General features: G+C 32.2%; 1 protein-coding gene across 3 annotated transcripts; it reads left to right on the top strand.

Annotated features, from left to right (window-relative positions):
- Positions 1-3,021: 3,021 nt before the first annotated feature.
- LOC113499819 (CAPA peptides-like) lies at positions 3,022-12,471 on the top strand. 3 transcript variants are annotated; one of them, XM_026880360.1, is made up of 5 exons: positions 3,022-3,164; positions 6,167-6,241; positions 9,789-9,899; positions 10,818-11,000; positions 11,589-12,471. In XM_026880360.1, exons 2-5 carry the CDS (start codon positions 6,175-6,177, stop codon positions 11,678-11,680), a joined length of 453 nt encoding a protein of 150 aa, XP_026736161.1. In that variant the 5' UTR covers positions 3,022-3,164; positions 6,167-6,174; the 3' UTR covers positions 11,681-12,471. The 3 variants fall into 3 exon arrangements, with proteins under 3 accessions (XP_026736161.1, XP_026736160.1, XP_026736162.1); XM_026880359.1 differs by having other exon boundaries at positions 6,162-6,241; XM_026880361.1 differs by having other exon boundaries at positions 6,162-6,241; positions 10,818-11,033; positions 11,589-11,677.
- The last annotated feature ends 3,040 nt before the right edge of the window (positions 12,472-15,511 follow it).

Below are 15,511 nucleotides of genomic sequence, written 5' to 3'. Positions count from 1 at the left end.
ACTATGTCGTTTCTATGTTTTTGTTGCTTAAATAATATTACAAGTCTGTGTCGTACCCACTATTTTGAAAAGACACTCAAAATAAGAGACAAAATCAATATCGCCATTAATTGAATATTAATTTGAGAATTTTGTTATAATTAGTTTTCATGTGAACATTCTCATAAAACAGCACAACATAGTTTGCCTCGAGGCGTATTACTGTACTTGTGACGACATAGTTCGATATAACGTAATCAGACTATTAATTAGCAAAATTAATTCTCAAATATTGCTTGAAAGTTGCTAATGAATTGATTAATTCACGGTGAACTATAATATTGTTGTGTTTGGTATAGAGTTGTAGAGCGTATACGTAGTTTAAAATGTTTAGCCAAGAAAATATTAGGGTAACTGGGTAGGGCTACTGTCATAAAAGGACTGAAAATAATTAAAAATAAGAGATCATATGTCACTTAAAAAAGTGTTAAAAATACGTTGCTAAAGAGTGTAATGTTGCCCGAATTTAAAAAGTATTTATTTTAGCCTCACTTTTAAATTTATATATTATGTATATTGAAGGAAATCATTCTGTGAAACTGCTTAAGATACTGGTAAAAATACACCCAAAAATATTTTATTAAAAAATATTTAGGTTTGTAAGCTTGTTTATTTTTTAAATCAGAATTAAATTTTACACAAAATGATCTCAACATTTTAAATCATATTTTTACGTAAAGCTGATATTTTTCAAGGTCCTTCGGTTACATTAATGAAAAATGGAAACCTATTTTTCCTTTTGTCCTGAAAACCTCTTAACCTTTTACCCTGTCAACATCTCTATTGTGTATTGTTTACCGCGCATTGAAGTAACTTACACCTTTCGTAGGGTTGCCAAATCTTACGATAATATCATTGCACATGTGAAAGAGAGATACCGCTATACACCGTCTAGTGCGCTCTCATACTTCTACAATATTATATTTGACTGACAACATCTAATTAGTTTATCAGAGAGTTTAAAAAAAATATTAGACATTCATAAAAAAATATTATGTAGAGACACAGTATTTTTTTTATCAATAAAAAATTGTGAAGTAATAACTATTTGATATAGTTTGCGAAGATTATGAAGGAGTACTAATGTCACTTGTCAGTGAAAAGTGTATTAATAAGTGACGTCACAAGAGACTTCACCTTAGAATAACAGCTATTGATTAAAAAGCAATTTTCCTGTAAATCTATCTATCTCTTATTTTATAAATTATTTTAACATATCATAAAAATTACACATTTCTTCAAGTACGAATATAGTTAAAGCACCTTAAGCCAAATAAATATACAAAAATAATTCGACTAATTACATTTTTGTAGTCAAAAACCATATTTTAATAACGTAATATAAGATCCCTCAGATCTTTTAAGTTTGTATTATGACGTCAGACCACCCATTACATCGGCCTACGCTGTATGAATACAACTGATAATGTGGCTTTGAATATAACTTCACTAATAAAACCCACCGCAAGCTAATCAATCCAAATTATGATTTATTTCTTAAGTACTTAGGCTATTTTTTGTACTAATAACTGTGTCACAGTTATATTCAAAGTATTTTATTTTATTTAAATTATTTTTCAGCTAATTAGCCCAGAATTCTAAATAAATGGAGATTTTTTGTACTTTTATTCGCAATGTAGTGTCGTATTTAAGGCGTTGTATGCTTTTCTTGAAATTTATTAATCCAAGTCCTCCATACGAAAATTATGTCAAATACCTAATTTAATTATAATGGTCTGTTACAAAACTTAATTCGATACAAAATAAATAATAAATATCTAAGAACACGATATATTGTAGGTTTTATTTTAAGTAGAATTTTAATTAAATTGCATGAGGAAATCTTTTTCTTCTTTTAATTTTGCCATCACAAGAAATGTTTTCAGTCAGCACAACCCGTTCATAAACTGCTTTATTATGATCAACCATAATTACAGTTGCAATTATAAATACCAAAAAAAAAACCTTGAAATGTTCCCGGAAAAGCTAATCTACCCTCTTTAAAACAATCAATGAATGAGTAGAACAATAGCAAACAAAACGTTTATAATAAAACTAGTGTTGTGAGAATGCGAGGGCGGCCACGGTGAGCCACGGGGCCAAACGTAAATGAATTATCTTTAAACTCAGCGGACGTGATTTCGCTACCATCACGGCCAGAGGTGCTCAACATTTTCCGAAGTTTAAGGAAAATAATATAATAATGATTGCTGATAAAGTGATAATTTTGTATATTATTATGGTCTTATTGCTTATCATGCGATAGCGTGATTCTAGTTATTTATTTGATAGTTATAATTGTATTTTTTTGTTTCGATATTTGTATTTATTTATTAGCATAAAAATCAGAATGACACAGGTAAAACACACTGATTCTAATTAAAACATAACAATATGATAAATACAATAAATATATCGGCTTAAGAAATGAGTTAAAACAAAAAAAGGTTTAAAAACTCTTTCACTCAGTCCTCTCGCAGAAAACCAAATATTCCAACAATATTATCCTTCGATAAGTCATGTGAATTTGATCTGTCATCTCCATACATGTATATAGTTTCTAATTACGTCAACATTTACAGAAATATCGTTGGTTAGAGAAGCAGATAGAAAGCAAATTAATGACCTAAATTGACAATATTCAAATGCTAACATGTACAAGTTCGAAAAATGCGCGTATTCAGCACCGTGCATGCAAATTGTATGATATGTGCTGAGTTGCCGCATAATTTAAAATTAACATACCTACTGCATTTTATTTATTTCGATTCTGAAGATTGATTGATTGACTGGTAGTTCAGAAATAAGCGTTAGGCACATAGTATTCTAAACTTATTTAAATAGTATTTTTCGTAAAAAAGAACGAATTAGAATTTACGTTTCAAAAAATTTCCCTGTTAAATATTTAATTTAATTAGTCGTTAATGTATTTTATGACATTTCTTTTTTCAAAAATAATTAAATTAAATTCTATGAGTAAAGCTTTTCCCTAACAAAAATATAATATTAAAATAGTGTGTGTAAGGTAAAGTTTGAGCGCCAGGTTCATCCCTCCGGTGCCGGGGCCTATATAAACTGGGGCTACGGATCACGGCACAGCATTCGGCGTGCAACAGGTGGACGAGGTGAGTGAATACCAGTGCCTCTCTGTAAAAATTTCTGTTCTTTTTTTTTCTTGTTTTTTTTTTTAGAATCACATTTTGAATCTAACTTTACATTTCGTGGAATCAGCTAGTGTTATTTTTCTTTTAATTTAATTCGAATATAACTTTTTTAAGTACAATAAAATTAATGTATCCAAGCTTATAAAAATATAAGCATTTTAATATAAATTCGTCAGCGATTATTGTATATTTTTGGCTTAAAGAAGTTATGCTAAAAGTAAAAATTTTTGCTAAAAGAAATATTAACTCTTTTTAATCTCGAAATAACACAAATTCAAAAGTCAACTTCTTTAACTAAGGTATTTAATATTTCATATAATAAAATTAATAATTATTAATAATAATCGACTCACACAATTAGCATACAAGATTAACCATTTATTTTCAAAATAATACCATTCGTCTCAATTTTATTAAAATCTCATTCTTGTATTTAAGAAAATATTGTAATCAAATATTATAGTAAAACTAGCTGACCCAGCAAACGTTGTTTTGCCGATTTTTTTTTTCTAGTTGTATGTATTTTAATGCCACATTATAAAAAAAAAATAAAACAAACAATTTCGTCCAAAAAATATTTTTTTTTTTTAGTTTGAGCAACCCTTATCGCTTGGGGATATGATGAATAGATGTTGTTCTATTCTCAGACCTACCCAATATGTATACAAAATTTCATAAAAATCGCTCGATCGGTTTCGGAGGAGTACGGTAACTAACATCGTGACACGGGAATTTTATATATTAGATTTCAAAACTGTCACCCCTAGTATAAACGGTTTCAAAAATGCAATGCGTCATAATTTAAACGGAGAACGGTCTTCCAAATTCAAAATCTCTATACTCATTCGAATTTGAAGAACTAAGGCAAAGGTTTTAATTTCTTTTTATTAACCGCAAGTTTTTTTTCCATTCGTATTTACTAAACTTACTAACAAGGTAGGAATATAAAGCTAGATTTTATATTAGTCGACAATAACACTTAGGTACTTAATAATAGAGTCGAAGTAACTTTTACAGCGCATTTTTTTCAAACTGTTCAACTGTGGCAATCTAGGGAACTATTTGCACCTTACTTCAAAACTTACTCTTCCGCAGAAGTTCTTTCTCCATGTTATTTAAATTATTCGTTTCAAGACTTCATTATCTTACTTTTTTTTAAGTTTTCAAGAAAAAGCTTAAGATTAGTCATCTAATAAATTTTAAAAATAAATAATAATATGAAATAACAATTAAAAGAATTACTTTGAATTAAAATTTCTATATATTAGATACTTAAATGAAATAAAATACAATACGCGACAAAGTAATAAATACGTTAAGAGAACCATATATTTAAATTAGTTATTATTTTGTTATACCATAATCGGTAAAAAAAAGGAATAATCATTTTAACGGACAATTCTACCAATCATTTTAACAATGGCAACCAACCCACAATTAATTTACTTCTTTTTCATAATCATTTGCATTCGATTTATGAAATACAAGTTATCCCAAAACAATCTTATGTCAATTTTGCTCTTAATATTACAAAACGATTTAAAAAAAAATCTGCATCTTCTCCGACATTCAAATGAGTCTGACTTACGTGCTCATAAAAATATATGATTCAATCTCCATCTAATTTCATGTGGATGATAGGCATTCGTTTGAAGGCTAAACCCGTGATATTTTAATAACAGTGTTTCCTTAAAATAAAATAAAAAAAGTATTAGCATATCAATAATAAATTTTCTGCTCATTGTGTCTATAAAGATGGCCAACGTTCACTAAAAACGTCGTGCTATGAAATAATTTACTAAATTATATGTCATGGCTTATAAAAAACCGTGACAATTGTCAAAATATTTTGTTACTTTTCCTGAAAGCTCTTAGTTATTTTGTCACAATTCTGTTAATTTATTTAGTCATCTAAGATAATTAGTGTTTTAAAAGATAGTATAAGATTAAAACTGGCTTTGACTATACTCCTGTTATAAAAAAATACTGGCCTTTTAAAACATGTTGAGGTTGAACGTTCATAAATTAGCGCTTGCTTTTGGATTGCCGACTGTCACTGTCACTTAAAATCTAATTTAAAAATTATAAGCTCCACACTCTACCAATACCAAATCAAAGAGAGCAAATCCATATTTTGTAAGTTCCAGATAAAATAAAACCAAAGGTCCTATCGACACAACTTAAAGTAATATTGCGAGTGTGGGAAAGAGATGCCACTCTACACCATGTATAGCACTGTCCCGCTTCCACAACCATAACAATATAACTTTAAAACGTAGTGATAGACCCTCAGAAACAAATACCATCAAACAACACACCAACATACTTAACTCATTAAACATTTTCTTTATCTGAACCTAACTTTAGTTTAAGATTGAAGATAAACGCCGCCGTATAACCTTTTGAAAGTTTCAACATGTTAGGTTGAGATCAAATGGATTAACCTGGCGCTGGCAAGTTAAGTTTGTGAATTAAGTCGCTTCGGGCGTTACGTTAGACCAGAAGAAGTTCACACTTAAGTAGGTTCTTGTTCGAGATTGTTAGGTTTTTATGTAAATAGAATTAAAAACAAAAAAATTAAAAAGACTTTAGGGAAAAACTACTGAGCCAAATTACAGACAGCATTTCACTTCACAACAGTTATTTTACTTCAATTAATGCAAAAAGTATCATCATGATCGAGCATTGGGTCACATAGTCTAAGGAAAATAAAAAAATACAGGAAAATTGAAAATCTTCCTCTGAGCTGACAATGAAGTGTTTAACTAAAGGATTATAATTACGTGCAAAAATTCTTGATTCTAATTTTGAAATAGTTAAACAAAACACAATCAGCTTGATAAAAATATACTTTCTATTGAAGTATTTATCGAGATTGTATTTAAAATCAATTTAAAATCAAAAGAATTTTATGATTTTCTGAACTTTTAAATAATAACTAAAAGCCATTTGTTTTAGTCCAGCAGGTACAATGCAGTCAACAATGAAGTTCGTCGTAGCCATGGTCATGCTGGCATCCGCCCTCGCCAGCGCTTACAGTAAGTAACACTCATTATAACATTAATACTAATTAGAATACAGACGATTTAATTAGAATATAGATGAGTTCAAAAAACTTCAAGAGACAATCATATAATATGAACTAACTTCCGAAGTTTTTTGTCGGTTTTCCTTATAGAAATGTCCTCTTGGAAATACGTACCAAAGTCAAATAACTGTATCTTTTCGAGAGTACTTACCTGAAAAATTCCTCCAGAATAAAACTCATGTTTTAATTATTAAAATAATTAACATTATCCTGAATGCGTTAATATAAACTCTCATTTTGGGAACCAAAAATCCGTGAAATCATATTTCTTTTTGCGTAAAATGTAATTGCATTGAAGAAGAGACGAAAAAAAAACCATCATAGTTTTATGCCTTAAACAACAAACTATCATAATATATGACATACAAATAAAATCAGTCCAAACTCAACCTCACAATTCAATAAATCACATACCCTCAGCGAGTAGACGAGTGATCCATTATTTATAATTATACACCGTAAACATCTCTTAGAGTGGAACTAATACACCTAGACGTTTCGCAGAAGCCTTTAGCATGAATAAGTTAAACATACACGTTGGATCTTCACATTATAAGGTGCTTATGTGTGCTTGTGCAGATTATTTTGTCTAGAGACTTGGTTAAACGATTTACTCTAACAAAAGTGTAGGGTTTTCCACCTGTTTCATAAGGTAATGTTGTTTGTGTATTTCTTTAAGAGATTCGGTGTTTGGTTTTATAACGCAGGAGTCAAAGTCGAGCGTCGTTATTTTTACTTATTTTCGTCTTTATCCCCTTCCACAATGAGTGAGGTCTTTGGGATCCCGGTCAGTGTATTGCCACTATTCCACTTTTGAAAATCGTTAAATTTACATTGAATTCATAAACTCGTAGAATTGGATTTGACAAATGCATTAAACACAAGATGATAAAACTCATCATTGTTTGAATGGACATGATGTTATACCACTTACCTTAACCATGTAACCACTTTTAATAGTTACGACTATAAAAAGTGTTTATAGTTTTACCACTAAAGTTAGCAGTTTAGTAGTTATTCCACTATGTCTTGAAATGTAACTGAAAGAAAAAAGTGAAAAAATATTTCATAAAAGTTTTAATATAAACACTAGAAAAGATAAGTGACTAACAATATCGATAATATTGATAGAACCTTCTAGGGGTATTTAAAGCTAGCTCCAGATGCCATTAAGATGCACTAATAAGATTTATCTTAAGGAAGTAGGCGTTCGAGATATTACTAGACAGTATAATAACTTTGAATATCTATTCTCAGGGATCTATTCTGTAGAAAATATGTATACTTTATTGCTTTCTATATTTAATAAGGATAAATAATCTCAGCAACCAAACCCAATCGAAAACAAGTCTAATGATTACCAAATCAGATCAAAATCATAGAAAACTTTCGTGATTGATGATTTTGACTCATATCTTTTGTTTAGAAACATCCTTAAAAATTAACAGGAAACAAATAACTCATTTGCATGCGAAGAGAACTTTCATTTTTGTACCTGCTGATCACAGCCCGCGATCTTAATGATAAGCTGAACTATATTCCTGAAATTGAGCGCTGCAAGCACACAAGTGAGTAGCTCAACAAAAGCAACAGAAGAATTTGAAAAGCTAAAGCAGCCCAAAGGTTCTGTGGGCCGAATTTGCTACAGGCCGTGCACTGGCTTAATCCCAATATGATAATCAAAGTTCTATAGTATAACTATAAGGCAAGTGCAAAAGTAAGCCGTTGGCTCTATTAGCTGCAGGCCCACGGTCCGAGCGTAATGAATTGCAATGTATTAGTGCACACACAAGTGTAGTCTGAGTCCTGCCCCGACTAGGATCTCTCATGAGCACCGGTGAGAATTCAATGGCCGAACAAAAAAGGATGTCATGATCAGAGGGGCAAAACTTGGAAATACCGAAAGAAAACTAAAACAAAAATAAAAATTTCCCTGTTGATATAATTCATTAATGCATCCAAATCGATCGTTACTCGATAAAATCTTCATACAGCGTTTACAATGCAAATGACACGCAAATCGGTTTAACGGATTACCGGGACATTTGTTCCGGACGCGATTCGAATACGTTATACAATATCGCGGTGAATCGTGAAAGAAGGTTGTATTCAACCTCAAAATGCTATTTACTTACCTTAATTTCAGGGAAGCAATTATGGTTTTTGAAAGGGTTGGCCGGCTATTGTGTTTAACTCAAATATCTCTCCTTTGTAGGGATAAATACAGTTTTAAGCGAACATTAGTGTTGGGCAGTCGCTGAAGATATTGTAAGGATCTGCGAGTTTCCTATTATATTATTTTTTCAATAAGCTCAAGCTCTCAGGAATATTACTCTTGTGTCGTAGGGGGTTTCGCAAATATTCAAGTCACATGCACGAAGGATCCAGACTCGGGACAAGTATTCGTGGATCACACAAACGCTTGTCGTACGCGGGGATCGAAACCGCTACATGTCGCGCAGAGTTTTGCGAGTCAGCCACAATTTCTGGTCTATCAATTAAATTGTTCACTTGTATTACTGAAGCAAGGGCCGACCATCACATATTGAAGGGAGATTATCCGAAAAGTAGTAAGGCACCTCCGATTTAAGCTGTGAAGTGTTCCTTTTTATAACAATTTTAAAAGCTTGAGATAGGCCGGCTAAAAATTATCATGTACAATTTCATTTTAAAGTTTAGTATGAATATTGGTGTCTATTGATAACGAAACCTTATTAAATATTGATATAATAACAATTTTTGGTTAATTACATGAGAATTTGAACTTTACTTATATTTACTTGTTAATTTGATTACTCTAGTTTTCTTCGTCTTGTGTTATTTTGATATAAATTGACGTGCACCCACGCGTGCGGTCATAGTTTATTAATACATAGTCCTTTATTAAACAAAACTGTTTAGTCAACATAACTTAATCAAACCGCTCAACGACAGCCATTTTTAAACTACAACCCAAAACAAAAAAGAAACAAAAGTTCTTCGCTTTTTTTTATAAACTGCCAGTACACATACGAATTCAAAAAAAGAATGATTACGTTCTACAGGGAGCCCATCTATTTGTGGATTCGGTGAAGTGCAGACTATCCATCAGTCAATTTGCGATATCGACGTACGACTTCATTTGACTAGTTTACTTGTGGTGTTCTATTTCCGAACTGTTTTTTTTTTGCAGGCCGTAAATAACAGTTTTGCGTCTTTTTTTATTTTAGAAAAACTTTAGTGATAAGCAGTGAATGTTATTGGGTATTTATTTTATAATCAGAAAGGTTTCAGTCAAACGAATTTATTAGTTTAATTTAATTAAAACTTATTTCTAGAATATTCTTTTGCGTGTCTCATATTCGCTGAATTACACAGTCTTGTTTGAAGCACCTTTAAACAGACTTTTAAACGGTCCCAAAAAATACGTAACTGCCTATTCTCATGCGTCCACTTTGGGAATAAGGAATCCAATTATTTCACCTTCAGAATCATCATGCATAACTTTTGCCCAACAGATAGCGACGTGAAGCTCCGCCGGGATGGCATGCTGAACCTGTACCCGTTCCCACGCGTGGGCCGCGTCTCCCGCAATACGTGGCAGATTCCCATCGATGACGTCTACAATGGTACGTTTAACATAAGATCCTACGACCACCTCTTAAAGTTTTCACCTGTTGATTTTAGAAGAGAGACGTTGGCCGTTCATTTAGGCAGCATGTACATAGGTGCACTTTAACAAGAGCAATAATATTATTTTAAGAGTTGGTGCAATGACTTTATCCTAAAGGTATGGTAAATTGCCGGATACGAACAGCCGACAATAGATCTCGATGGCATGAAATTGGGGAGGCCTATGTCCAGCAGTAGACGACGATAAATTAGATCATGATGATGATGAAGACTTGGTAGTGGGCTTTTTAATATTTGCATAACTGCTTTGGCTTTTAGATCCTGTGAGGAGACTCGTCAAACTCTGTGTAAACTACGACTACAAAAAAAATCCATCTTTTTAATTTGATTATGTGACTTTACAAAATTGTAATTCCAAACTTTTACGTTTTAAACGGGAACATGGAAGTAGTAGAAAATACCGAGATAAGGTATTAACAAGTTTTTTGTTTGGCTAAATAAAGCGCTCTTGTAATTAATTACGTGAAAGCTATATTTAACTTAGCCAAACCAAAATATCCTATTGCTATAAAATTGTATCTACCTATTTTTAGTCCTAAATGAAATGAATAACAATAGTTTGTAAGATTAGATCAACATAATGATGAGTCATTGCGTTTCACTACTAATTACCTAATGGAATTTATTCCTTACTATATTATCATCTCTATATATACATGTATAATTTACAATATTCGGGTACAAACACATTTTCTCTAGGTTTTGGAATCCATGAGTTTCTGGTACTTAGTAGACTTTTTCAGATGATAAAAGGGTTTCGCGATTTGTATTGCCTCACCTATTGCATAACCAATCGTGTTGTTTGTGAATGTACTATAATTAGACAGCATAAGATATTTATGATTGCTACACAGATTACGAAACATTCAGTGGTCGTCGCCAGCAGGAGAATCACATGAAACCGTTTCCCCGTAGCGGGCGCAGTGCCCTCCCCATGGGCAGCCCGAACGAGTTCCAGCCGGTAGCCGTGCGCCGCACCGAGAGCCCTGGCATGTGGTTCGGACCTCGGCTCGGCAGGTCCTTCAAGAGCGATGACGGTGAAAATTAAACTTTTATCCAATATTATTAAGGTACAGTTTGCAATTAAAGGTTGATGAACACAATCGAACATTAAACTCAAAACTATTAGAAACATTAACTCACTGTATCGCTTTAATTTTATAATTTACTTCTTACATACTCTTTGAAATGTGGCTATTTAGATTCTTAACCTTAAAACCCATGATTACACTCTTATAGCAAAGCAAACAAATTGATACTTACTAAAATAGTTTAATTACAAATGCAAAACTAGTACTGGAGCCTTCTAAATACAATTCTGTAAGCTATAAATAGAGACCAGGAAAGCAAAAAGGTATTTAATGAATTGGGTTTTTAAATTGTTTAAATGTTCAGATCCCAACGGAGTACGTATTCTTTTATGGTACATTTCTCACGATAACACAGCTTTTTAATTGAATAGATTCTTAACGATACGACTTTAATGTTACGGACCATGACATTCATGGAAAGACGTTTCAGTAATATATTGCTAGGTCACAAACTCACAAACCCTAAATCTTTATAATATAAATATAGACTTGTCTTTAAAGCGCCTACTTTTGACCATTAAATTTTGCCCGTAGACCTGACAATCCAGTCCTCCAATGACGTCAGCGAGCCCGAACAGACAGACCCCCTGCATGAAGAACGAAGGAAGAGGCAAACACTCCACTAGGCCCAGCAACGAACCGACACATGTTATAAGAAACTGCGCATATTATAGGCTTAAGTTCTAGAACATTCTTTGAGTTATCGATTCGTTTCATCAGATATTATGCCCAAATGATTTGGTACTTTCTTTGTATCTTGAGAATATTTATCGATTATTTGCCGTATATTATAATGTAATTAGACTACAGCTTAACTAGACTACAGCTTATCTTACATATTTATATTGATGATTATGGTTTCAGAATGTTGAATCAAATGTCCATGTAGAAATGACTGTAACCGCGGTTAAGTGGGAAGGAGTAATAGTTTATTATAAAAAATACAATTTATTTTAAAAGTAGTTTTCAAGACTTTATATTTCATGATAGACTTGTTTATTTTAGTACACGAGTCTTTGTTTAGGTAGTTATTTATATACTTATTATTTATAAAAAAAATAAAAATATAGTGTTAGAGTCTAGAATATGCGCTGATTCTTAAATATAAAATATGCCTATCTCCAAAGTAGTTTCAAACGAATTTGCCTACAGACCTAAGTAATTATTGTTTATATACTATTATTTAATTTATAACGAATAAACGTCGAAATTGTTGTAATTACTAGGTTATAAGTATAAAATAATAAATGTATTTAGGAATATTAGAGTGTTTATTGATAAAAATACTTAGATATTGCCAAATTTATTTCTGTGGCTGGGTGGGTTTTGTCTATGAAAAACCTGTGAAATAATTTTGGCGATTTATTATGAATTGTTTATAAAGTTCTAATTAATTGTAATAAAGGTCAGTCCGTAATTTTTTGTTTAATTTCTTATCTTATAACTAGTGATGTTCCGAGTATCCGCTGATATTTTTTTAATTCTCTGGTACGTCACTACTACATATACTCAACTCTCACAGAACTCAATTCTTTTCATATTTTCTCTTCTCTTCTAATCTTCCAAAAAAAAAACGGCTATTTTATAAAATCCAAAAAGAGAAAATACTAAACTCATTTGTTAAACCTGTTTTGTGCTCTTGTAAATCATTGACCGTTTTTCCATCAGTCTTACCGGCTTGTGAGCAATCCCTAGAGAGAGCAGGAGAGGGAATTAAAAGAACAACTAGTTAATTATTAATCTGTATACCTTGATCAAGATAACCTTAACAAAGTTGTTGTTAACGAAGATCAAGTGTGTATATACATAAGATCAATTCACTGATGCAAAAAATTATAATATCATGGTATAGTAGACATAAAAATGAATCGATTGTTCGAAAGAAAATGTCTCATACAATAATTGTAGACAATCTGGGGTCAACTAAATATGGGGGTAAGTAAAGCCACTTTAATAATCAACTCGCTGAAATGTTAACATACTCTTAGCTCATTAATAACTAAGTACATGATATTGCGCCTGATACTGTCAAAAAACGTTTTAAAACACCGACGTCATAAGGTTAAGGCTTGGCTAAAAATGTCGGAAATTGCGTCACGTGACGTCAGAACAGAAGAAATACATAATTATGTGATCAAACATCCGAACCTTTTACACTCAACGCACTATACTCTTGACTTTTGGGAGCAGGAGGATAAAGGGTAGTTAAAAGACAATCTACGTAGATGTATAATTTTCAATGGTGCCCTCTAACGACTGAAAGCTCAAGCCTCAGGAGTTGACGAACGTCTCCATCTGAAAGGTCAAACCTCAGAAGTTAACTAACACTTTCGCGAATACTACAAAACAATATCGGCTGACGGAATATTTTGGGATTACATGACGAAGTTTCCTTTAAATATGAGAAAACCCTAAGCCCACAATGAAGGAGAAAAAAATCTAAATTAAGGAACATTATTTGCTTAAGAAGTTGACACAGAAAAATGACGGTATCTTTAAATACATTTCATTTTCTTGTACTTATTAATGTTGTTCTATTTAAATAATAAGGGGAGGATAATCTCGCTGGCGGCTAGATGGCAAATTAAAAATATAGCAAGTACGACCCACAGAGAGACTCTGGATTATAGAGAAAAGGACAAGTGTGAGTTGTTGTCTGACAAACAAACACTTCTGTATTGTTTATGAGTAAGTATTGATTTGGACATAGACCACTTCCTTACGGTATCTTTTATCACAGAAAAGCAAGGTAAGTTACCTAAGGCATATTAAATTAAGTATTAACAACCTCATTACACTTAAATACATTTAATTGTAAGTGTTAAGTTGTAAATGATAAGGATGAATGAATTTTGCATACATAAAAAAGTCAATTGTGTGCATATTAGTAGGTTTGGCACGTATCAACACTTACTTTACTAGAAACATGTGTGTAAAGAGTTCTTGTTAGAACCTGTTTGAAATACTAGCCCGTAACCGACTGCTGGACATTAGATGACCCACCGCTGAGCACAGGCTTCTTTCCAATAATGAAGGTTTTTATAATCATCGACAAAAATCGTATTTTCCACTATTAGGCCAAAGGTAATAGATATATATTTCCTTTTTCCTTCCTGCCACTGAAAGTATCGGAAAATAAGTCTTCATCATCATCATCATCATCATCCACAGCCTTTATCCTCCCACTGCTGGGCATAGGCCTCCCCTTTTTCGTGCCAATTTCTACGGTCCTGTGCTAGCCTTATCCAGACTCGACCCGAAGTATATAATAAGTCTTAAGTTACATCAATCTAAGAAAGAACTCATGTGATGAGATACAAGTCTTCGTTTTCTAAATAATTCGGAAGTACTGAGGTTCAAGAAACATCGTTTATTATTCTCTTTTAATAGTATAATATCATATTTATCAGAATCTTCTATCTGCGTTTTAGTGCAACTGAACCTTATAAAGCGTAGCATACCACATTCGTAGCACGTAGCACCGTAGCAGCTACGAATGTTCAGTCCCTGCATTTATATTGTAATAGTTATTTATGAGCGTTTCAGTATTTTTTTTTAATTATCCTTTACGTATTATAAATGTATATAAAATTTGCTTATTCAGTTAATTTATAAGTGAGTGGATGAGGGTTTTGGTTTGTCAGTGCAGGTAAAGATTTTCGAACTTTCCCAAACATTTTTTAAATAAATAGTTTTTATAGCTACCATCTTATGATCATATGCTCAGCGGTGGGTCATCTAATGTCCAGCAGTCGGTTACGGGCTAGTATTTAAAACTTGTTCTTACAAGAATTCTGTACAAAAACAGTCTGTTAAATAAAATCTATTTTCATCTCCTCAAATTACATTGCAACTGACGTCACCCAACACCAACTGGATATTGGTATTCGCAGTATTTTACTAAATAAGTAAATTGTAAACACGGTGCCGTGTGCGCCGGCCCGGGCAGGGGCTTTTACCACCGGCACGGATTACGGAGCGTGTCATAACGCCGCCCTATTTCCGTATCGTGGTCAACTATCAATGTTTACAGAGTTGATTCACCGCGTCCATATGACCTATAAAGGGTGTTAAATAAATATGTCTGTGTTGTTGTTTTTATTTGAGGTTTTTATTGTTACACTTAAAATCTATAAATGCAGTTTTGTTTACGAGATGTGTAAAATGTGTTTACTTTATTTACGTAGGTACTTAATTGAATGTTAAAATTGCTTGAATACACAATGTTTGATTCTTTTAACTATTTAAGGTTATTTTTTATTCGTCACAGATTTCAGGAACAATAAATAAACTTTCAGTTATCACAGTACAGGGAATGGATTACAAATTGTTAACTCGTGGAATGAACTTAATCCACAAAAAATTAACGATAAAAGTAGATAAATGCAGTACCACCATGCTTGACAGTTATCCAAATTCTTCTAACTAGAGAAACAATTACAAAGAAAATGCTTGAC

This window comes from Trichoplusia ni, chromosome 13 (genome assembly GCF_003590095.1).
Source record: "Trichoplusia ni isolate ovarian cell line Hi5 chromosome 13, tn1, whole genome shotgun sequence".
NCBI classification, from domain to species: Eukaryota; Metazoa; Arthropoda; class Insecta; order Lepidoptera; family Noctuidae; genus Trichoplusia; species Trichoplusia ni.
This window is presented reverse-complemented; position numbering and strand designations above follow the sequence as displayed.

Coding starts and splice junctions, on each gene's coding strand:
- LOC113499819 (XM_026880360.1), top strand. CDS start 6,175: ATGCAGTCAACAATGAAGTTCGTCGTAGCCATGGTCATGCTGGCATCC. Junction 6,242..9,788: donor CGCCCTCGCCAGCGCTTACA/GTAAGTAACACT, acceptor TTTGCCCAACAG/ATAGCGACGTGAAGCTCCGC. Junction 11,001..11,588: donor GTCCTTCAAGAGCGATGACG/GTGAAAATTAAA, acceptor TTTTGCCCGTAG/ACCTGACAATCCAGTCCTCC.